This window comes from Pelophylax lessonae, assembly GCF_965119305.1.
Source record: "Pelophylax lessonae genome assembly, chromosome: 1".
In the NCBI taxonomy this organism is placed as follows: Eukaryota; Metazoa; Chordata; class Amphibia; order Anura; family Ranidae; genus Pelophylax; species Pelophylax lessonae.
This window is the reverse complement of record NC_138768.1, coordinates 467,092,879-467,116,794: the sequence shown is the minus strand read 5'-3', so window position 1 is coordinate 467,116,794 and position 23,916 is coordinate 467,092,879. Positions and strand designations below refer to the sequence as shown.

At 44.2% G+C, this 23,916-nt stretch overlaps 1 protein-coding gene across 1 annotated transcript in view; it reads right to left on the bottom strand.

The window, feature by feature from the left end:
• Window positions 1-2,493: 2,493 nt before the first annotated feature.
• CDC34 (cell division cycle 34, ubiquitin conjugating enzyme) overlaps window positions 2,494-23,916 on the bottom strand; it is a 53,761-nt gene continuing 32,338 nt past the window's right edge. Inside the window, exons 4-5 of the mRNA XM_082257295.1 lie at window positions 7,836-7,970; window positions 2,494-3,107 (exon numbers count right to left, since the gene is read on the bottom strand). Coding sequence (XP_082113421.1) covers window positions 2,900-3,107; window positions 7,836-7,970 — 343 coding nt within the window. The 3' untranslated portion in view covers window positions 2,494-2,899. The remainder of the gene's footprint in view (window positions 3,108-7,835; window positions 7,971-23,916) is intronic.

Here is a 23,916-nt window from a genome sequence, read left to right as displayed (position 1 = left end):
CCTCTCGAGTCCAAACACCTTGAGCTGAGAATACTCCCAAGACACCTCCCTGCCCAGACAGACTTGCATCTGTGGAAATCACTGTCCAATACAGGGGAAGAAAGGACTTTCCCAGGCCAAGTGCAGGGGAGCGGAGCCACCATATAAGAGACCCCCTCATACCTCGACTCAACAGGATCAGATCGTCCAGCGACTGCAGATCCTTGTTCCATTTGGCAAGAATCTCTCTTTGCAGAGGTCTGGTATGGAACTGAGCAAACGGAACCACCTCGAAGGTGGAGACCATCAGACCCAGCACTTGCATGCAAGTCCTGAGCGACAACCAAAAGTCGGAGGACAACAGGAGCCGAATCACATCCTGCAACTTCAGTAGTTTCACCTGTGGACCCATGCTGAATCCAGCGTCAGACCCAAGTACTCCAGCTTGTTGGACAAAGGTTAAAAAAAAAAAGTAAAGCCACAAATTGATAATGCTCCTCGCCCACGGCAAAAAGAAAAAAAAAAAAAAAAAAAAACGCTGGTGCCCGACTTATATTGGAATATGAAGGTAAGTGTCCTTGAGATCAATAGAAGCCAAAAGATGCCCTTGACGGAGGAAAGCTACTACTGTGTGAATGGACTCCATCCGAAATTTCTTAACACACACAAAGTGGTTCAGAGCCTTGAGGTCCAAGATCAGGCAGACCTTGCCTTCCTTCCTGGGAACGGTAAACAGATTTGAAAAAAGGGGGAGGAGAATGAGGCATATATGAACTTTAATGGTACCGTAACAGAATTGGTAATAAAAAGGTTTCTTAAAACATATTATCCGAAAATATATGAAAATGAAGAAGCATCTCCCTATTTAAAACACAAATACAAAATGTTCAACTGCGAATATTCAGTACTTTAACACTTGTGCTCTACAAATGATACATCACAGATGGGATCACCCTAAGGGTATCATGGCTATTAGTATGAACAATACCATCTGGATTGATTGGACTCAAACATGTTTCGCGGGACATTTGCCAACTCTTCAGGAGCTTATTATATCATCATACAGAGCATCTAATACTCTCAACCATGATAACCATACATGTATATCTAGGGACAAAATGCATATCCATAGAATACCTTGTGGGTTGACTGAGGGGGATATTTCCAAGAGAAACAGATATCACAGTCCTGGACCACAGGGAAGTAATAATCTACCAGGGAGGAGCCCCCCCCACCGCAGTGCAATAAATGTGCCAGTGGCACACTCCCACCACCCTCAGGCCCAGCACCAATTTAAATACCCCCAACCAGAAACACCCATGCACCCCAAAAGGGGGACTAGGGGAGAGGGCTGGGGGCAGGTTAGGGTGATGCAGGAAGAAACCCGCTGGGGGGGGGGACTGAGGGGAGGAAGGACACAGGGGGGCCTACCATCCCCAAGAAGGACCCACGACCACCCCAGCAATTCCCAGAGAAAAAGAGGGGGGGGGGGGGGGACAACTCACCACACCTTGGCATTAGGCGAGCACCACTCCCAGCAGTCCACCGCACCATATTGTAATGGGGGTGCTGCGGCCAGAGGTAGGTGCGACTCTGATCATGACCGTTGTCAAGGCCAGGGCTATGCGACCTCAGGAGGTGTTTCACTCACCAGTCAGCCCCCATCAAGTGGGGCTATGTCACAGCCAACCTAGCGTGGAGCGAATAGTTGGGTCTTGCGCACAGGCCAAACTGGGAAGGCCATAAGGATCTAGGATATCCAGTGCATCACCCAGTCCAGCTGTTGGTAGTAGTTCACACAGGAACAGAAAAAGCGAAAAGAAAAAATTTCATTTTAAAAAAAAAAAAAAAGGAAAAAATGCCAGGACCGCAGATCCCAGCAGGGAGCCAGGTCCTTTCTCCTGACTAGGCAGAAAAAAACTGAAGTCCTATAGCAGGAAATGATGGTATACCCCCTGGGGCTGCCTCAAGGGCATAGTCAAGATTGTTTCCGCCTAGTCCCACTCCTGAAGAGAGCAGCATAAGCCCAAGGGTCTAAGAAGACATGGAGCTGTGTCAGTCAGTGAATGTAAGAGAAATGCTGATTTATGCAATTCAGACTGTCCTACCTGACTGGATTGTTAGCATTTATGAGAAGCACAAACATGTGCAGCTTAAACTATACTCATTCAGTCAACAAAACAAAGTTTCATGTAGGGATTGCATCAATGTTTTAAAAAAGGAAAAACCGGAAATTCTTTATTGACTTGTATAGGAGAATGTATATTAAAAGTTACCATTAGCAAAAGCATTCTATCTCAATGGTTAGAAAGAAAATGCACACCATATCAGATATACTTTTATTTTCTTTATTAAATATTTTTTAAAATAAAAGCAGAGAAAATTCAAAAAACCCACCCACAAACCATGGTAAATCAAAACCCCACTTAAAACAGCTGTGAACTAGACTACCCCAAACAAAAGTAAAACAGAATGCGTGTCTTCAGAATAGTAAAATCATCGTAACCAACCCGTCAAAATAAAACAAGCAATTCAGTGTAAGCAACCTACACGCTCTCTCATAGCCCAATTTCAGCCCTGCACTGCAGCCTGAAACAGCCCTGGTAACAGTGAGTTAAGCAGCAGAACTTGCAGAGCACTCTGGTGCACTCAAGTGGCAGAAGCCTGTACTGCAAGTATTAAGACACGTCTAAAGCTCAAGAAGCATTCCTGGCACTTCAAATTAAAAAGCTCAGAACTCCCTCTTTTCTCTAGCACTGCACACATCAGGTGACTGTTAGCCAACAAGGTCACTTTCTCAAGTTCTTGCAGCCTGGCCACAGAAATAAAGACTGAAAATGTTCAGCATCTGTTTTATTAACAGGAAGAGAGGGTAAAAAGGTAGGCACCAGCAGGAAGAACTTGCTGGAAGCAGGAAGGGTCAGGATTCTTCATTGCCAGAGTCATCCTGGTCTTCATAGCAGCTGTCACCCTCATCCTCCATGTCATCTTCATAGCAGTCATCATATAAAAGATCAGATCCCTCATCTGGAGCTGGAACTTTTGTTTTTATACAATATTCAGCCAGTGTTGTTGGGACCTTGACTCCATCAATCTCTGCATCTGCATTTGTACTGAGAACCTGTTTTCTGTGAACGTAAACAAGAAAGATGAGTAAATTCTTCTGTTTTTAGTGCCAAAGATGACCTGTATTGAGAAAAATGAAAAGGCTTACTTACACTGTTGACACCTATTGCCACCTACTGTCAATGTTGTATGCCTGGTTCTCCCTGTGATCAACAATTATTGACCCAGCACAAATATATATATATCAGGAGTTTTGACCTCAGTGACGTAACTTGCTGCATACCTATTCTGGGTCAGTGTAAAAACAACCTTGTATTTTCAGAAAGAGGCAGCCTTTGCATGTCGTTTAGTAAAAAGGTATCCAAAGTGTATGTGTTCATTCTGCTTAAAGGGCAAATCCAGGAGACAAATAATAGCATTCAAAGAGATGCATGGCCAAGAACTGTAGCACCATGGAATTCTCCATTAACATAGCCAACATAAAGGAACACTTTGAAAACACATCAGATTTCAATAGGGAAAAATATCATGCTGAATATCTATACTGATATGAACTGGGTAATGGGTTAGGAATGAAAGGATGCCACATCGTTTGATGGAAATGAAAATAATTCAACCTGCAGAGGGCAAAAATCAAAGACACAACAAAAATCAAAGTGAAAAAATTATGCGGCAAGCTAGTCCATTTTGCTGAAACTTCATTGCAGCAACTCAAAAAAGGTACCCAGTAGTTTGTATGGCTCCCATATGCTTGTATGCATGCCCGACAACATCGGGGTATGCTCCTAATGAGATGATGGATGGTGACATGTACATGGGGTATTTCCTCCCAGATCTGGATCAGGGTAACAATGAGCTCCCGAACAGACAGAGGTGCAACCTGGCGGCATCAGATGGACCAAAACATAATGTCCCAGAGGTGTTCCCTTGGATTAGGTCAGGCGAGCCTGGGGGCCATTCAAAGGTATCAACTCATTCATCCTCTAGGAACTGGCTGCATACTCTCGCCACATGTGGCGGGGCATTGTCGTGCACCAGGAGTCACTGCACCAGCATAGGGTCTGACAATGGGTCCAAGGAGTTTATCCCGATACCTAATGGTAGTTGGGGTGCCATTGTCTAGCCTGTAGAGGTCTGTGCATCCCTCAATGGATATGCCTCCCTGACCCACCACCAAACCCATCATGCTGAACGATGTTACAGGCAGCATAACATTCTCCACGGCTTCTCCAGACCCTTTCATGTCTGTCACATGTGCTCAGGGTGAACCTGCTATCATCTGTGAAAAGCACAGGGCGCCAGTGGCGGACCTGCCAATTCTGGTGTTCAATGGCAAATGCCAATCAAGCTCCACAGTGCCAGGCAGTGAGCACAGGGCCCACTAGAGGATGTCTGGCCCTCAGGCCACCCTCATGAAGTCTGTTTGATGATTCTGCTTCTCAATGCTTCTGAGACTGTGCTGGGAGACACAGCAAACCTCCTGGCAATAGCACGTATTCATGTGCCATTCTGGAGGAGTTGGACTGCCTGGGCAACCTCTATAGGGTCCAGATATCGATATCGCCTCATGCTACCAGTAGTAACACTGACCCTAGTCAAATGAAAGACTAGTGAAAATAGTCAGAAAAGAGGAGTAGGGGAAAAAAATGTCAGTGGCCTCTACCTGTAAAACCATTCCTGTTTTGGAGGTTGTCTCATTATTGCCCATATACTGCACCGGTTAACACCAAAGCAGCTGAAACTGATTAACAACCCCCTCTGCTACTTAACTGACCAGATCAATATCCCAGGAGTTTAATTAACTTGATGCTATACTCAGATTAAAAAGGGTTCATTTATTTTTTTTTGAGCAGTGTAATTCGATGTCTTCATGCTGTGGGGATCAGGATGTACAGATGTTAGCATTGGCTAATAATTTTAAATTCACCATGCATGAAAACCATTGCCATTTGTAGACATTTTTGTACAGGAGAACAGGATGCTTGGCACATCACTATATAGAAAACCAACTACTGAGAATACCATCCTCCATGCAGGTAGTGCCCATCCTCAACCTTAAAGCAGAACTAAAGTTAGCAATACTTACCTCTCCTTCAAACAGTCCAGGTCCCTCACCAACATCTTCTATTTAGCTTCTTTCAGGTGCAGGACTGTGGTCATCTTGATGGGCCAGTGGGATAAGGTCAATCCTATACATGCGCAGGAATCAAGTCATCCCTGCACACAGAATCTCAGTCAAAAATGTAAACTGAGCTGCGCAGGCAGATTTATTACTGAAGAGGAATTGCATGTCTCTCCTGAAATGAACAGAATGTTTGCTCACAGTTTTTTAATTGGAGACTTTATTTCTGCTTTAACTAAAACAAAAAACATTTTACTCCTGGCTGTTGTGGTTAGAAATTTTCCTTCACTTCAGCCTTTTACCAGGAATAAAGTGAAAGACCCTCTGATTGGATATTTCTAATTCTTCTAAAACATCTGGAACCACAAAAATAGGTAATAAAAAGCCGACAAGGGTTCCAGTAAAAAAAAAAAAAAAAAAAACCCCACCACACAAAAACACTTACACAAACGTACATAGGACGCATCTTAATCCCTTGTCTACCAAGGCACATTTATAAGCATCCTGATATTCAAGGGGTTGAAACAAGGACACAGCTGCTACATACAGTATCTCACAAAAGTGAGTACACCCCTCACATTTTTGTAAATATTTTATTATATCTTTTCATGTGACAACACTGAAGAAATGACACTTTGCTACAATGTAAAGTAGTGAGTGTACAGCTTGTATAACAGTGTAAATTTGCTGTACTCTCAAAATGACTCACACAGCCATTAATGTATAAACCGCTGGCAAGAAAAGCGAGTACACCCCCAAGTGAAAATGTCTAAATTGGACCCAAAGTGTCAATAATTTTTATAGACCCCCACTAATGGTAAGAAAAAAAAAATATTGGATGAATGTTTTTAAAATTTTTTTTTTAAAAAAAATGTAGTTTGTGTATGGCCAGCATAAGTGACAGCAGGTGCACAGAGCTTGTATAAAGCCACCTGCCTATTAATAAGGGAGTCTATCATGAATATTATTATACCAATCCGGTCTGAAAATTTGCAAAACAGTGTTTTTGGTCTTTTAAAAACATTGATCTCGGAGTCTGACATGTACCACATTTAAACCTCTAATAATACATATATCTGTCTCAGAGTGGATTAAATATCCAACTAAATAGCTGGATGTTTATATTTAACACTGCATTTATATATTCAAGAATATTAACTAAAGTATACACCAACCCTTTTTTTTTTAGGTTTTCACCCATTAGTCGATTAAGGCTGCATTCACACCTGAGCGTAGCGTTTTTGCGCGTTTTTTTTTTACCGCGATTTTCAGGCTTTTTTTCAGGCGTTTTTGGAGGCAGGCATTGACATCTATCAAAAACGCTGGTAATCAGCCCAAAAGAAGCTCATGTACTTTTTTCAGCTACAGGCGTTTTGCTTCAGGCGTTAAAACGCTCAGATGTGAACAGGGGCCATTTAAATGAATGGGGTTTTACTTGTTGGGCGTTTTGGAGCGTTTTTGGAACTGAAAAACGCTCAAAGACGCCCAGGTGTGAATGGAGCCTAACAAAAAAAAAAAATCGGCCAACTAATCGATTATAAAAATAATCGTTAGTTGCAGCCCTACTTGTCTTTCTACTCCTTACCTGGTTTCTGCCACACACTAAATAAGTTTCTCTTGGTCTCATCAGACCACAGGACATGGTTCCAGTAATCCATGTCCTTAGTCTGCTTGTGGGCTTTGTGCGTTATCTTTAGAAGAGGCTTCCTTCTGAGACGACCAATTTAATGCAGTGTGCGGCATATGGTCTGAGAACTGACAGGCTGATCCCCCACCCCTTCAACCTCTGCAGCATTGCTGGCAGCACTCATACATCTATTTCCCAAAGACAACCTCTGGATATAACGCTGAGCACGTGCACTCAACTTATTTGGTTGACCATGGCAAGGCCTGTTCCGAGTGGAACCTGCCCTGTTAAACTGGTGTATGGTCTTGGCCACCTTGCTGCAGCTTGGTTTCAGGGTCTTGGCAATCTTCTTATAGCCTAGGCCAGTGATGGCGAACCTTGGCATCCCAGATGTTTTAAAACTACACATGATGCTCATGCACTCTGTAGTGTAGTTAAGCATCAAGGCAAATGTAGTTCCAAAACATCTGGGGTGCCAAGGTTCGCCACCCCTGGCCTAGGCCATCTATGTGGAGCAACAATTCTTTTTCAGATCCTCCGAGAGTTATTTGCCATGAGGTGCCATGTTGAACTTCCAGTGACCAGTATGACAGAGTAAGAGTGATAACAGCAAATTTACCACACCTGCTCCTCATTCACACCTTAGACCTTGTAACACTAACGAGTCACATGACACCGGGGAGGGAAAATGGCTAACTGGGCTCAATTTGGACATTTTCACCTAGGGGTGTACTGACTTTTGTTGCCAGTGGTTTAGACAATAATGGCTGTGTGTTGAGTTATTTTGAGGGGACAGCAAAATGTACACTGTTATACAAGCTGTACACTCACTACTTTACATTGTAGCAAAGAGTCATCTCTTCGGTGTTGTCCCATGAAAAGAAAGATATATAATAAAATAAAAAAATGTGAGGGGTGTACAAAAAAGGGGAGAATGATAGAGAAGGATAGCGATAGTTAGAGATATATATATATATATACATACACACACACACTTACCATACAGTATACATACAAGATATTCCCAGGAAGTGACCTCACCTGATGATATCCGTATACTCGCGATCACATCCCTTGCTTTCTTTCCATCTTCGATACATAACTGATGCATCCACATTAGCCGGAGAGAACGTGTTTGGTTCGTTCAGAAGGGAGATTACACTGAGAAGGATTGTTCTGTGAAAATCCATTATACAATATCAAGTTAGGTTAACCATTTGATTATCTCGGAATACAACAATGAAAATCAAGCTGTAAAAAACAAATGGTTGAGAAATTAACCAGCATAGGGGGTCAGTTTATCTTTTTTTTTAATTAAACAAAGTCTTTATTGAGAAAAAATAAACTCAGAAGGAATACAAGTACTTTTTTTGAGACAACGCATCTCAGGAATACAGCAGGTCATGTACAACGAGTAAACAATACATAACATCTCATCTGTAGTGGAAAAGTTATGTAGGGGTCAGTTTATCTTTAATCTGAATTTGGAGCACACAATTTTTTATTATTTATATATATATATATATATATATATATATATATATATATATATATATATATATATATATATATATATATATATATATATATATATATATATATATATATATATATATATAAATATAAAAAAAAAATAAATAAATAATATTAAACTTGCAATAAATTCCTTTTCTTTGAGGGACACTTTTGGTAATAAGCAAGCAAAGGTTATTTTTCCACTCACAGGAGAAAGGGACACTAGACCTAGAAACAAAAGACTGCTCCCCTAGAAGCTAGAATGCCTGTCACCGCACACCTGCTCTGGAGTAGCAAGCTATTTTCTATATTATCCATTTAGGGACACAGCTTTGTGGTAATAAACAAGCAAAATTACATTTAAAAAGCAGTTCAAACAGAGGCAGGCACACCAAAAAACACAGGCAAAACTCAGAACAAGGGAAAAGCAAGGGTTGAGCAAAGCCACTTGCAGATTTATCAATCTTGCAAAACAAATTGTGTTACCAGAAGACCAAGTTGCAGCCTTACAGATCTGAGATACAGAAGCCCAAGAAGTACTTCTTGCTCTAGTAGAGTGGACTTTGACAGGAAAAGGATGGGCTTTATCTCAACTCATGCATAACAACCCATCTAATCCACTTAGAAATAGTGGAACCGGAAGTCTTTTAGGACTTTCTGGAATAACATAGTGAATCAGACTAAAAAGAAGCAGTGGCTGAGAGTGAAATTGTGTGAAACAGTTAACGCTTAGTCCTCTCCAACACAATCTGTCATTCACACAACATCAGATCATAGCTAAACTCCAACCATCCCAACCTAGTAATCAAATCCTATAATAAAAGGGAGGTAACAATGTTCTTTTCATATGCATTAGCGAGAAGATGTGCTTTGATGTATTCTCTTATAAACCATGTGTGACAGAAGGCGGACACCCCGACTGGGTATCTCCGCCAAGAACCTGCTTCCCAAGCTCTGGAACCTGGGATCCGTGAATCTGGCTATAGTTACCCCAAGAACTCAACAGTACAAGTTTTGGAGTCAAACCAGAATCAAACTGTTTATTGAAACACAAAGCACAACAGATATACACTCTAGGACAACCCCTCCCCCTTAGAGCCAATCCACACACACATACACATCCCATAATAAGCTTACTCAAGGCAGACAGGAACAATAGAACAATGCAATGCAGGTATTCAACAATAACAAACCCCCACCCCCACTAGTAAGGGTCTATGAAACACTTCTGCAATAGCCTAGCAATCTGCAATATATTTTTATATTTCCTGAGGGACACTGTTCAGAAATATTATTGTCCCAAGTGAAAGAGCCCCTTCACTCTTTCAACACAAACCACACATATAGAACCCAGGATAACCGGGGTAACATGAAAGGCTGAGTCCAGTGTGGTTGTACAGCAAGTCTGATTAGTGCAGACCCGACTGGGGTTCTTGGTCACCCTGTGCCCCTAATAGACACAGGGTGACTCACACATAATAGGGGCTGGGGAAGCTGGACAAGTAGTCTCCCAACCTCCCTAAAGCAATCTGGGTTCCACAAGCCCCCCCAACCAAAGTGACTCACGTCACACCATGGTACCCCCGCATATTGGAGGCGCACACTACGGGGTTTCAAACCGAGGATAAATCCCTTATTGGGGAGGCCTACCAGGATGGACTCCTTGATGTGGACAGGTATCATTTTTACAAAAGGTTCCCTCGGGAGGCAACGTTTTACACATTGCCCAAGACACATAAAAGTCTTATTTCACCCCCTGGCAGACCCATTGTGTCTGGAATTGGGTCCCTTACGGAGAATGCCAGTAGGTTCATAGACTTCTTGTGCCCCATGTTATTCGGTTACCATCCTATGTAAAGGACACGCCTGACTTACTCAAAAACATCAAAGGAATGGTAGTCCCTCCCAACGCCCTACTCGTGACTTGGGGTGTTGAGGCCCTCTACTCGAGGATCCCTCATGAAAAGGGCGCTGAAATGGTACGCACCTTCCTTATGGAACAGGACAACACTTTGTGGCCCTACAATTTAATTTTTCCTAAGACTTATGCTTATCCTTCCACACAACTGTTTTTTTTTTTTTTTTTTTTAGGGCTCCCACTACCTCCAGGTACATGGCGTGGCCATGGGCACTTATTGTGCACTGGCCTACACCAACTTGTACCTGGGTAGGTTGGGTGCGTGAACTGTTTTCAGACGACACACCAGGGACATACACCAGCTATGCATCTGTAGAGCTGTGTTATATTGATGACATTTATTGTCTGGACAGGCACCGACCAACAGCTTAGAGCATTTGTCGATCTGCTCAATAACAATCGTTTTAATCTGAAATATACTCAGAATAGCCACCCAGACACTATTACCTTTTTGAACCTTCAAAGGATTCTGAGAATTATTTGGCCACCAGTCTTCATCGTAAGGAGACCGCTGGCAGCACCACCTTTACATGCCCACAGTGCGCATCCCACTGCATAAATACGCAGCATCCCCATACGCTCAATATATCAGGCTGAGAAGGAATTGTACACACCTCTCAGACTTTAAACACCAGGCTAACCTGCTCCGACAATGACTTTTACAAAGAGGCTATACCAAATCCCTCTTAAGAAAGGCCTATAACAAAGCCCTCAAACAATCATGTAACTCACTTTTATATAGAGCTAATACCAAGCAGCAAAATATCCCTACTGTCATCAAATTCCTCACGAAATTCTCTGGTCAGCAACACCAACTAAGGAACATACTAAATAATCATTGGCATTTACTACACAACGACCCTACTTTAAATATAAACTACTAAAAATATTTACGAGAATTCCCCGAAATGGTCTTTAGATGTGCTGTGTTGCTCCGGGATAGGCTTACTAGCAGTCACTATGCTCCTATCCAGAAGCGAGGCAAGCGTTCTAGAGGCAGTTTCAAATGTGGTCATTGTGCCTCCTGCCCCTGGGATTTCCCATTGGCTCTAGGTTCATGCTTCTGAATGGGGAGATTTTTCCCCCCAAATTTCAACCAGACTGACACCCAAAGGTGTCATCTACCTAATGACCTGCAATTGTGGGGAAGACGGTTCGACAGCTGCAACAGACTGAATGATCACATTTATTCAGCAAATGGGAAAAATGCTTACCCCTGTAAGCAGACATTTGGATCTATACTATAGATTGAATACAACTTGGTAAACTTTTTGGTGTTTGAAGTTGTTCCCCAGAACCCCAGAGAGGGGGGGGGGGGGTGGGAATTGGGATAAATGAATACTTCAAAAAGAAACCTTGTGGATAGAGCGACTCAACGCCAACTACCCACCCAGAGTTGATGAATTACAGTCTTGAGCCTTTTCTTTAGGTCTATCCTTACTATGCAGTGATCCAATCTTTGGGATACAATGTCTAGGTCTGAAATACCATATATATATATATATATATATATATATATATATATATATATATATATATATATATATATATATATATTTTTTTTTTTTTTTTGTTTGGTTATACCCATGTGACATATGATAATCAAGTTTGACCTATGATCATTCAATGAGGGTTGTTCTTTTCAAAGAATTTACTTTATTTTTTTCTTCTATTGGCTTTTTTTTTATAAAAGTTTCTATAAACCGATTTTGTGTTTACACAGCTGTGTTGGAGGTCTATGTTCACGTGTGGAACTGTGCATGCTCAGCCTTGCTGGGCATATGTGTGGCTGGAAAGCCGCAGCCTAGCTGTCCCCACTTTGTCCCTTGGATTGGGGAGAAAGAAAGGACTGCAGCATTCAGGGGCTACACCAGGAGGCCTGGCGCCTGAGTGAGCTGCTCCGTCCCAGCCTACTCTATGGGCAAGCGGTCATCGATCGCTCGGGCATGCGCACTGTGACTCAGGCATGCGCACTGCAGACCGGCTGGGTGACGCCACAACCAGGACACACATATAAGGCGCATATGTGGGCCTTCTAGCATCAGACACCACCATTCACTATGAAGGACATGTGGAGAGCCTCGGTGACCCCGGTATGTGGAATGCTCCGTTTGGCCCGGTTTCTGGCTACATTCATCTCAGTCTCTATCCTACTGTTCGTTCTATCATACACATTCTTTGCACAGTTCAGATGCCCTTTTGGTTACTTGATGATCTTTTATATTGCAGATCCTTGCACTTTGGGAAATCCCCTTTGTTGGGAATATAGTGTTATACAACAGCCCTATTCTTGATACAACTAGTGACCCTGCTCTAGCTGGATATCTTGTACCTCGACTGCTTACAGCTAGAGATATATAAATATATATCCCCAACACTTAAATCTGGGCCATTCCCCCTTTTTTGGAGTATACTGTGAGGTTAGCACCCATATATTACCAATTATGACAAGTTAGGGGCTGATGCAGCCTCTATGGGCTGTCACATTCCCTCAGTCCTTGTTGTTGCAATACATGTTTTAAATAAATAAATACATATATATTATATATATATATCCTATAGTTGGTTTGTACCTATCAGATCAGCTTGTATTACGATACAAGTTGATCTGATTGATCCTCCATTCCATACACACTGGTGTAATTGCGAGGAAGTGTTTTCTAGGTCTTCCTCTATGTCCCATTAGTGGAGATATGTGGGGTATGTGCCTCCATATATTATCTACCTTTTACTGCTCTTAGAAGGTGGCGTGTCTCTCTTTCTCCACTTCTTGGCTATAGTTTCATCCCTTTAGATCAGGGATTCTCAAACTACGGCCCTCCAGCTGTTGCGGGACTACACGTCCCATGAGGCATTGTAAAACTCTGACATTCACAGATATGACAAAGCATGATGGGAATTGTAGTTCCTAAACAACTGGAGGGCCAAAGTTTGAAGACCCCTGCTCTAGATAGAAGGAATACTTTACTATATTATGATATTGGTACCGTGTGCGTCCCCTCGTTTGCCCTTGGCCTCTCTGCGTTCAGTTTTCCACCTCTGGACCTCAAGCATAGTCTTTTTATTTTTGGCCTACTTAGTAAAAATTGCCTAAACAGGTTATAAAATAAACTTCTGGTTATGTTTTCTATCCATTTAGAATACTAAAATGAGTTCCTGAAGAAGCGAAATATCACAAAATATGTCGAGCTTGTGATATTGATGCTGGCCAATTTCAAGTGTAGCGGCTATCACTAGTGGGCCCTGGGTTGCCAGCATATCCCAGTTAGCGCTAGCTTGTGGTTTGGTGGTTTGTTCAGAACCACTGCTTGGAGGACTTTCCTCCTAAAACGCTTGATCCTGGCTACCCAAAATGTCCAAATCAATAGTGTCGAATAAGGGGTTGACATACTTGACAATGTGACCGCTTTACATATTTGTTCTGGGGTAGCTACCGCTCACTCTGCCCAAGATGTGCCTAATGCTCTGGTGGAATGTGCATTCAGCCCCTGTGGAGGGTTCAAGTGTGGAGTCTTGCATCCCTCTGAGATGGCTATCTTTATCCAACTAGCTATAGTCCTATGGAGGCTTGCCTCCCTTTACGCTTTCCTGAGGGGAGGATAAACAATGCCTCTGATCAGGGGCATAACTACAGGGGTTGCGGTCGCAACCGGGCCCCATGCTCCAGGGGGCCCTGTGCGGCTCCCATGTACACCTGGATAGGAGGGGCAGCAGGGGCCGCATGTAGAGAAATCACTGCCCTCCTTTTTCCTCCTGTAGCTGCAGGGGGAAAATGGAAGAGATTGGTTCCTCTGTATGCTGCCCCCGCCCCTCCTCCTATCCATCCAGTTCACTTGTGTTCTGCTGTCTCTGGGCCCCTGTGTGCTCCCCTGGTCCCCCCCCCCTACTGTGCTTCCCCCCCTACTGAGCTTCCCCCCCCACTGTGCTGCCCCCCCCTACTGTGCTCCCTACCCTCTCCTGCCGGCTGCTGCAGGGGATGTGTCACAAGAGTCATAGTCAGTGACATTGTAAAAAAATAAAATGATAAAAAATAATACAATTAAAATACCAAAAAAATAAAAACAACTGACACCAGTGGGTGAACTTCCAGGATCGTAAAGGTCACACTTGCAACCGGGCCCTGGCATTCCGCCACTGTGGGGAGGCCCCAACATCGCAGGAAGGTGGCCCACTGCAGAACTTGTGAAAGGGTCCCGCAACGAGAGTAAAGGGCCCCAGGATCAGTGGGAAGAGTCCCAGGCTTGAAGGGAAGGGCCCCGGCCAGGGGTCCAGGGGGCCCTTCATGGTTTCCTGCACCGGGGCCCTGAAGGTTCTAGTTACGCCTCTGCCTCCGATGTTCTAAAGCTCTTTATTGCTTCCAAATAAGCCATAAGACCCCTTCTGACATCTACCAAATGTAACTGCTCCTCTTTGCTATTAGATGGTCTATTGCAGAGAAAGGTTAGTACAAGATCCTGACTCCTGTGAAAAGGTAGAGGCGACCTTGGGAATAAATGCTTGATCAGTCTTGAGAACAACCCGATCCTCCAATATCTGTAGGAAAGGCTCTCTGACTAATAAAGTTTGTAGTTCGCGGGGCAGACGTAATTGCAATGAGAAAAAAAGTTGAGGTAATAAGAGAGCCCAGATTTCTTGGGCCCATTGTCCCTCCACATGGGCCCCCCATCCCCGGCTGCTGGCATCTAGTCAGTATGCTGGAGATCAGAAAAGCCCATAGCAATCCCTCCCGTAAAATGGCTTTCACCACCATAAGGCCTGCTTTGTTTTGGCTCAGAGGAATACCCTGTCCTCTAAGCCTTTCTTCTCCAAGTTTTAAGGAAAGGAAGTACTTAGTTTTAAGTAAAAGGATTGAAGTGGTCTCTGGGGAAATCTGGCCCATCCTACTGCCGGGATTGAGGCAGTCATAAGCCCTAGGCTAGACATTCTCTCGCTTATCGAGACCGGGAGATTGGTTTGCCTTTCTGCGGTCTTTTGACTGATGCGATTTACTTTTTCCTCTGGGAGTACAATCATTTGTTCCTTGAGTGGATTAAATAACACAAACAAAATTTCTTGCGAGGGTAAGAGATTTGATTTCTCTATATTGATAATCCAACCTAGACGGATAACCACTGCTGTGCAACCATCAGGTTTTCAAGTAGCTTCCTTCTCGAACAGTTTTTATGCTTTTTTTTTTGCATAGTAAAGATTAGTAAAAGAAAGAGGGACAGTAGGGGAGGAGAAGGGGGGGAGGGAAGGGGACCCCCGCCTCCAAAAAGGTGAGGGGGGCAGGAATGTGCTCAATTGGTAGGAATGGCATCCCAAAAAGGACAACAGAGGCGACCTCAACCCGAGTGTTGCCGGTCCTCTACTTCGGGCCAGTGAAGGCCAGATACTCATCCGAGACACCTAAAAAGGTTCCAATGCATCCACCCATTCCAGTGTGCCTCACTCGTCCCCAGGATGGCCGACGCAAGATCCTCCATATGTTCAAGCTCGTTCACCCTGGCAAGCCATTGAGAGGTTGTTGGTGCGGACTGCTGTTTCCACATAGCCGGGATGCATGCACGAGCTGCATTCAACAAATGTTTAAAGCGGAGTTCCGGGCACAGATCTCATTTTTTAATGAGCATACCCCCGGGACTGTCAGGGCTAGCACATTCCACAATGGCTAGCCTCTGATCTGTCCCGGTTCGCACTTACCTTTTAGAAGAAATACTTACTTTGAAAATTTCTTCCACAGCGTTTCCATCTCTCTTGTGGGCAGCTGAAGCCGGCGCGGTCCTCTTCGGTGTCTTCTTCCGCGTCTTCTTCTCCCAGAATGCGCCGCACCGGCCCCTCTCGTCACTTCCGGTGCGGCGCCGCATTCCTAAACAGCTTCTGGGCATGCCCAGAAGCTGTTTAGCAGGTGAATGCGGCGTCGCCCGGAAGTGACGTGCGGGGCCGGTGCCGTCGCATTGATTCCTGGGAGCGATGACGTTCAGCTCCCAGGAATCATCGCGAGGCAGGAAGTGACGGGGTGAGCCTCGGCGCTGGAGGAGGAAGTACCCTGAGGTGAGTATTTACGATCTTCGATTACAAGGTGAGTATACAAAAAAAAAAAAAAAAATAAATAACTATCCAATTCCTTTTCAGGTTATGTGTAGCTAGCGGAGGGGCACAAAAAAAAAAAAATACCGATTTTGTGCCCGGAACTCCGCTTTAAGTAAAGATTTGTAATACCGGTTCTTTGACATAGGAGTGAGGTTAAGCAACACCGCTTTTGAGTCGTTCTGCAACACCATGTCCGTGAACCGCTGAACAAGCTGGAGCACCGGTCCCCAGAAGGTAGCAAGCACAGGACAATCCCAAAAGATATGCAGGAGGGTACCCTCAGAAGAGTGGCACCTCCAACATTTGTCACTTTGTTGGGGGGGAACAATTTGGCCAGAACTGAAGGCGTCCTGTACCATCTTGTCATCAATTTATAAGTGGACTCCTGGTACCTGCCACAGATTGAGGATTTGTGAGCGAAGTAAAGTATTCGATCCTCTGAGGATTGGTAAAGGCGGCCCCAAGCTCCCTCTCCCATTTTGCCAGAAAGGGGGGCTCCGAACAGGACTTGAGCTCCAACAGAAATTCTCACAGCGCTTTTAATTAAAAGTCTAGATTTCTTGCTACGCAGGTCATGGCTAATGCCAGCCTTAGGTTGGTCATAGAGGTATCCCATGATCTTTTCAGGATTATATCGCTCCTATTGTCCATGGGGTCTGCTAGGTGCCCCATGTCCTCGAAGGCCAGATCTGAATGTATTGAAACCTACGCTATGAGGGCATCCAGCTCTGGGCACCGATTCCAGACTGACTTTAGGTCCTCATCGAAGGGGAACCTTCTTTTTATGCTCCTTGAAAAAAGGGCCTTCCTCTGGTTCTGATCACCATATCCGTCATGACTTGGTGCATATCCGTCATGACTGGGAATATCTCGGGCTTCTTCTTACTCAGTCCTTGGTACACTCTACAATGCTTTGATAGCAGAGCTGCTTCTTCCTTAATCTCTAAGGTATCGTAGATAGCTCCGAGATGTTCATCCACTTCCTGTAAAGAAAGTCTGAACCTGATAGACTTTGAGGCATCTCCCTGACCCTCCTCCTGTCCAGAGTCTGATTGGGAGGAATCCGGGTCAGTAATCTTAGGGGGAGAGGTCTCCCTACTCTCTGTAGGCTCTCCAGAACCTGAAGATAAAGGAGTAGGAGAGGTGGGCACCTGATCTGAAGTGCGCACCATTCCCCAAAACTCGGCTGAAGAAACGGGAGGGACCATTGGTCTGAGTATACAGGGGACTTCTGCTCAAAGAGATTGAGAGCTGATGGAATGTTGGAAAAACATCCTTTACCTCATACGTTTCCTTTTGGTGGAACAAAAGTGTTTATGACCTGCTGGTAACACAGGGGTCTTACAGTGAATTGAGCGCATTGTATTGCCTATGGGTGAAGGGATTGTCACCTGAAGTGGATTCCCTCTTTCCTCACAGCTTGTCTCACTGGATATGGGAAATCAACCGTATACCAAGGGACTTTTGGGCTTTACTGATAGATCTGTGTCTGATGTGGTATATGTTAACTATAGAGATCACCATTTATTGCACTGCACCGTATATTGATTGATGGAGTCTTAGTAGTGTCCTTAGACTCCTGGGAGGGGACAGAGAAAAAAAAAAACAAAAACACAAGGGAAAGGGTAATCCGTTTAATAACACCACCTTTCTGATCCCTCCACAGTGCCTAAGCACAAGGTGCCCAAATAGATGTAAAGATTCCCCCAGGATGTTCAGCGTTCTCCCTGTAATGCCCAACCACCTCCACTAATCAGAAAAGCATACACAGGAAATAATGGTTCTGGCCACTGCCAGCCTACCTGCGATGAGCCGTTGCCTGCCTCCCCTGGAGCATGGGATGCCTCCATGATGTCAATCTGCTCCCGGTCGCTGGTGCCTTAAGCCCGTGCGGTTTCACCTTTAAGACACCAGGTCAGCCCTTCCCTTGCTCTCTGCACCTGAAAGCCTAGAACCGCGACCTCCAGTTTCTCCAGGCAACAGAAAATGGTTTCTCCAGGCAACACATCTTCTCTGGAGCGAGGAAACAAAACTGGCCAGGTGCCTGAGGGACCGCCTTTTAAAGAGCTAGTGGCAATGTGTTTCCTGTCCAGTGGGAGGAGCGCCATCTCAAGGGCTGTCCTGTAAGACGACTGGGGAAAATATCCATATTAAAAAAGGTGAAAGGCAGAGACCACTGGGCAAAAAAGGAACAGGCCCTTGATCTCAAACAACCTTGCCTTTTTGCAAAATCAAATGAGACTCCTTGCTGGCAACTCATCACTTCTAGCCAAAGTGATGGCCAAAGGAAAGGCCATCTTACAAGATGCTAACAAAAAAAGAAAAAAGTGGAAAGCCACAAGCACAAATAGCAGTACCACGGACACAGAATTAGAAAATTATGTAAATAGAGGTGTCCTGGTAAACCCCTTCACTCACAACGGTGTCAATTGTACAGCGCAAATGAGTGATAATCTTAATGGTAAAAGGCATATAGAAAAAACAGGGACAACCAGAATCAAAGAGGGGGAAGGCCCTAAAGCACCATATAAGAGTAAAACGGGGTATAAATGAAATAGTTCCCTAACAAAAAATACTGACAGAAATATATCAAAATGACAATTTATTAGAAATACAATGTAATCCAATGTGAAAGAAAAAAAAAAAAAAAAGGAACCAAACCTTCCCCTTGATCACACTAAAAAACAGACTATATAGTCATTAACCGCCTTAGCGGTATCCCCGAGCGTGACTCGGGGTAGGAATTTTCTGCTATTAGCGGTATCCCCGAGTCACGCTCGGGGTCAATGGGCAGAGCTTTGCAGAAAGCGCAGCGGAGCTTCTCTTACCTTATCCTGGCGATCCAGCGATGAGCTCTCATTGCTGTGACCGCCAGTGAGATCTCCGCCGCTCGTCTGTCGGTAGGAGGACTTCCTAGTTCCGTTCCCTGCAGCAGCAATGCTGCATGGGAGCGGAACTAGGGAGGGAAATTAAAAAAAAAAAAAAAAAAAAAAAAAAAAACGTTGCACAAAACACATTTTATATTATATATATGCATATATATCTATATACACACACACACACACATATATATATATAATATATAACGCATAAATTATAATCTAATCAATAATTTTATTATATATATTATATATTAAATAATAAAATTATATTATTGATTCGATTATAATTCACTTGTTTGTGTTTCAAATTTATCACATCTGGGATGTCTACTAGAGACTTGTTTTGGTCAGGTTTAAGTCAGTAATTACTAAGAATTGTAGGCCTATAATACATAACGCCAAATTTCCATGAAAAGAATTGTACCGCTTTTGGAACAGAATTCCTGACAGAATCATACCGCCAGGGAGGTTAAAAACAAGAACACATGCACCCCACACACATACTGCTGCGAACCACCAAAAAAGCATATATTATATAGAATAATTGATAACTAAGATAATCAAATCAAAATCTTGGGTCAAACCAGGGCTATCACACAAAGCCAATCAGTGTCAGGACCCTTACACATGCAAGGATGGACATTTGCTGAAACCAGTGAAGGATCCAGGCACTGAGCTAAAGATGACGAACAGCCGCTGGATAGATACACACACACACACACACACACACACACACAGGCAGACCAAAATTTGCGCGTCCCAACCAATCCGGCAAGGGACCAGTACTGTCTGGGTGTGGTAAGCCAGCCAACAAGATGGAGCCTGTCTAACACTGGAAGTAAAGCATTACCTCATAAAGCAGGAAATGCACAGCAAAGCCATATCTCAAAGAGAAAGGGCATAAAAAGAGGGGGCTCTAACAATTCCAGTGATAGACAGAAAGGAGCCTAGCATAATCGCATAAAAAGTTCCAATATCCATAGAATAAATAAATGAATTGGGTAAGTGTGAACTAGGCAATAAACAGTGTATTCATATAACCAGTTCCTCCTGAGAGGCGCAACGAGGAACCGATACTCTAAATGGAATGAAGAGAACGATGTCCCACATGGATAGATTAAATCCCTCCACAAGTGATAAAGCCAATGAGCTATGGAGCTGAAAAGGACACAACAGAGTCAATTAATGATAAAGACTGATACCGTCCATACCGTCCAGCGGGGTACCTTTGGAAAATTGCATGCCAGAGAGTGCTTCTCAGTAATTTGCTTCCATCGAACAGCCCAAACACTTTAGAGTGATCCAGTATATACTTCGGAGGCCGGTAAATGAAGCTTCGTCCTGACGAAGCTGATTGGTCAGCGAAATGCATTGACGTCACACCACCTGTCTGCTGTGTCTCACCTGAGCTCTCGTCAGCCTGGAGCATGAGAGGTTGAGATTGAATGTCAGCCTTTAATGTTTGAGCTATTTGGAGATGCCATGGACTCTGCAGTTTTTCGGTACTGATCTACCATACATTTGCTGATCCATCCACTATGATTCCTGTGAGGTACCTTCATTTTTAGTGCTTCTCTTTTTGTGTGCATGCCCTACGGGCTCTGCATTGACCCCCACCACCTCTATTTCTGGAGTGTTCACTCGGCCATTTGATCCAGGGCCAATCCCAGTGTCAGACTCTGTACATGTGCCTGCAATGGTGAATATATCCTTTATTCCAGCCCTGGAGACCCGCACTGAATGGTTCCATCTTCAGTGCTATTAGTGATAACTTTGTATCATTGTATCCTGTGAGTTACAGCTTTCCAGTTGCTGCTAATATTCAGAAACAGTATAGCTCTAAGTGTGTGGTCGTGACTTTGAAATATTTGCTTTCCAATTTTGGAGACCCGCATTGAGTGGATGCACTGATCTGCGGAGGTTTTCTGTTACTCACTATATTGCACCTATTTACGTGCTGATCTATGACTCCTGCTGCATCAGGTGCTACATGATTGCTACACATTTACCGGCCTCCGAAGTATATACTGGATCACTCTAAAGTGTTTGGGCTGTTCGATGGAAGCAAATTACTGAGAAGCACTCTCTGGCATGCAATTTTCCAAAGGTACCCCGCTGGACGATATGGACGGTATCAGTCTTCATCATTAATTGACTCTGTTGTTGCCTTTTCAGCTCCATAGCTCATTGGCTTTATCACTTGTGGAGGGATTTAATCTCTCCATGTGGGACATCGTTCTCTTCATTTCATTTAGAGTATCGGTTCCTCGTTGCGCCTCTCAGGAGGAACTGGTTATATGAATACACGGTTTATTGCCTAGTTCACACTTACCCAATTCATTTATTTATTATATGGATATTGGAACTTTTTATGCGATTATGCTAGGCTCCTTTCTGTCTATCACTGGAATTGTTAGAGCCCCCTCTTTTTATGCCCTCTCTCTTTGAGATATGGCTTTGCTGTGCATTTCCTGCTTTATGAGGTAATGCTTTACTTCCAGTGTTAGATAGGCTCCATCTTGTTGGCTGGCTTACCACACCCAGACAGTACTGGTCCCTTGCCGGATTGGTTGGGACGTGGTGTGTGTGTGTGTGTGTGTGTGTGTGTGTGTGTGTGTGTCCAGCGGCTATTCATCATCATCTTTAGCTCAGTGCCTGGATCATTCACTGGTTTCAGCCAATGTCCATCCTTGCATGTATAAGGGTCCTGACACTGATTGGCTTTGTGTGATAGCCCTGGTTTGACCCATGATTTTGATTTGATTATCTTAGTTATCAATTATTCTATATATGCTCTTTTGGTGGTTCGCAGCAGTATGTGTGTGGGGTGCATGTGTTCTTGTTTTTAATGACTATATAGTCTGTTTTTTACTGTGATCAAGGAGAAGGTTTGGTTCCTTTTTTTTCCTTTCACATTGGATTACATTGTATTTCTAATAAATTATTGTCATTTTGATATATTTCTGTGTCAGTATTTTTTGTTAGGGAACTATTTCATTTATACCCCGTTTACTCTTATATGGTGCTTTAGGGCCTTCCCCCTCTTTGGTTCTGGTTGTCCCTGTTTTTTCTTTCTTACAAGATGTCAGCATGTCCCAAATAGAACTGAGTGGGGCTTTTAGTAAAACACTGACAACACAAAGTTTAAAATCACACAAGTGGAAAGGATTCAAATGAAAATCAGACAACCTGAGGAAGGAACAACGGACAGAGGCAAAGAACCAACTCATCTCTAAACCACCACCATGTATGGTGGACAACAGGATAATGCCGCCAAATTCCGACAACCTGCGCGCAGAGGATATATCCACCAAAAGGCCAACAGCGAAAGCAGGGGAATCTCCTGAAGGACCAAAATTAAGGCTCGGTTTCCACTAGTGCGACTTGCTGTGCGACTTGACATGTCAAGTCGCACAGCAAGTCAAAAGCCATTGTTTTCAATGTGGCCCGTTTCCACTGCCGCGTCTTGGGTTGCGGCGACTTCAAAAGTAGTTCGTGCACTACTTTTGAGCCGGCTTCAGTGCGACTTCCCTCTAGTCTCACTGAAACAAGTCTCACTGAAAGCCGCAAACAACGTTAGCTACGAAGTCGCGCTAGAAGTAGCACGACTTCGTAGCCGCACTAGTGGAAACCAAGCCTAAAAGGTCCCAAGGCGGTAACAGAGACCACACTGGAGGAGCCAAGTGCTGAACTCCCTAAAGAAAAGCATGCACCAGGGAGTGTGTGGCCAAGGGCCGTTGAAAGAAGACCGCTAAGACCGACACCTGGCCCTTGATATTACTCAAGACCAGTTTCTGCTCAACCCCCCTGTTGAAGGAAGGTCAAGATCCAAGCCACCGAAAAAGAAAGAGGATGAACCCCAAGAGACTCACACCACCTAGAAGTAGATTTTCTACCTTTTAAAAGCGTTGGAATCACCGACTTACACAAACCTCTATTTGTCAGCACCTGGCGTTCAACAGCCAAGCTCTCAAAACCAGTGACTAAAGCAGGATGGAAGATGGTCCTTTGAACAGCAGATGCTTCATGAGAGGACACTTCCAAGTAACGCCAGCCACCAGCTGCAGCAGATCGGCGTACCAAGCTCAGCGAGTCCAGTCTGAGGCCACCAAGATGATCGGAATGCCTTCTGCCTCAATCCTGCATAGAGGTCTTGGCAGAAGTTTGAGAGGAGGAAAGCCTTAAATCAAACAATACTGACCCCACAGGGCCTACAGCGCCTCTGTGGCATCTGCCAGAGGATCCCATGACCGAGCCACAAACCTCTGTACCTTTCTGTTGAGCCAGGATGCCAAAACAGATTTACCTCAGGAATACCCCACCGGAGACACAAGTGATGAAACACTTCGGGATGAAGGGACCACTCCCCTTGGTCCAAAGCCTGCAGACTGGAGGTAATCCATCTGCCAGTTTCCACCCCGGGAATGTATGGTGGAGAGGGCTGGAACGAACTGTTCTGCCCACCTTAGAATGCCGACTACTTCCAGAGCCGCCAGGACAATTCATGTGCCCCCCTGGTGATTTACATAAGCCAGTGGCATTGTCCGATTGAATGGTAACTGGACATCCCTGAAAGACGATCTGTCCAATGTTCCAGGCACTGTCTGATCGCTCAGAGTTCCAAGACATTGATTAGTAGTCTGGACTCTTCCAGTGTCCAGATCCCCTGAGCAGATTTTTTGCCGAGGATGCCACCCAGCCAGACAGGCTGGCATCTGTGGTGATCACTGTCCAA